The 1,307-nt window shown below is 40.2% G+C and overlaps 1 protein-coding gene across 1 annotated transcript in view; it reads left to right on the plus strand.

Annotated features, from left to right (window-relative positions):
• Window positions 1-533, plus strand: part of LOC308160673 (acylamino-acid-releasing enzyme) — a gene marked incomplete at its 5' end in the record, with an annotated part of 9,098 nt that extends 8,565 nt beyond the window's left edge. Inside the window, 2 exons of the mRNA XM_080534616.1 lie at window positions 1-36; window positions 418-533. The exon at window positions 1-36 is cut by the window's left edge and continues 71 nt beyond it. Of these exons, the coding sequence (XP_080390742.1) occupies window positions 1-36; window positions 418-526 (145 nt within the window). The 3' untranslated portion in view covers window positions 527-533. The remainder of the gene's footprint in view (window positions 37-417) is intronic.
• Window positions 534-1,307: the final 774 nt, after the last annotated feature.

Here is a 1,307-nt window from a genome sequence, read left to right on the forward strand (position 1 = left end):
GTACCGTGCTCTGAAGAGCAGGGGCTCCCTCGTCAGGTCAGACCCTGAACTGCACCTCAAAGATAAATCCAGTTGAATATATCCCATTTAGCATGCTTTTATCCAAAGTGACTTACAGTACAGTGAATGCTTACATTTATTGTATATATTGTCCCAGCGGGAATCAAATCCAGAATCGTTGTGTTGCTAAAGCTTCTATATTTATTATATAATATTTTATATTATAATTATATATGTAGACATCTGCATAATATCTGTTCTCACTGGTCCTCAGTAAAGTTGGAGAAGACTTCATGGACCAACCTCAGTTTTAATTGAACCAACAAGCCAAAATGTTTCCTCGTCAGGTCACATGGTCAGGTCAAACATCTGGCCTGCCATGTTAAACTGCTGTTGTGCTCTCTGCTGCCCCCGCAGGCTGCTGTGGTATGCAGAGGACGGTCACTCTCTGGCCCGTGTGGACACACAGGCAGACTGCTTCCTCAATGTGGGGCTGTGGTTCCAACAACACCTCAACATGCACTGAAACACACACACACACACACACACACACACACACATATACACAAACACACACACACACACACACACACACACACACACACATATACACAAACACACACACACTAAACTGTAAACTAACATGGTCAAGACATATAGATTCGCTTCGCGAAAGATGGGGAGAAACATATGGTACCACCAGTGGTAACTAAACAATTCCAAAAACGAAAACAAATTTGAAACAACGTGCAGTGCTATATAGAGCTATGGTTGATGAACACCCTACCAGGTCATATCTCTAAAACCCAGAATAAAATTCATCATACATATTAGATCCAAGCTGAGCATTTTAATTATTTTTCTGTTATTTATTGTTTTGTGTGTGGATGGTTCTTCTTTGTTATGTGTTTTGTGTGGACCTCAGAAAGAGTATCTTTGCATCAGTTAATGGGGATCCTAATCAAATCAAAATACACACACACACACACACACACACGCATTAAGTGTGTGAATTGTCCTAAGGCATATTGTAAATGTTTATGTTTGATAAACACTTCCCTTTCTTCTGTTTCTGCTGGTTTATGTTATCAAGTGGTAAACATGAATACATTGCTGTTGAGTGTGTGTTGTTGTTGACGTTTTCTGTCAGGGTCTGTATGACATCATGATAGAGACTTTTTGCAGACAACCTGTTGTTGTGTTGAAAGACGTTAAACATTTGACAGAATCTGAGGATGGACACATACACACACACACGCACACACATATATGTACGCACATACACAGGGAAGTAGGCCTAGTTCTTT

Source organism: Nansenia antarctica (assembly GCF_963989245.1).
Source record: "Nansenia antarctica genome assembly, chromosome: 6".
In the NCBI taxonomy this organism is placed as follows: Eukaryota; Metazoa; Chordata; class Actinopteri; order Argentiniformes; family Microstomatidae; genus Nansenia; species Nansenia antarctica.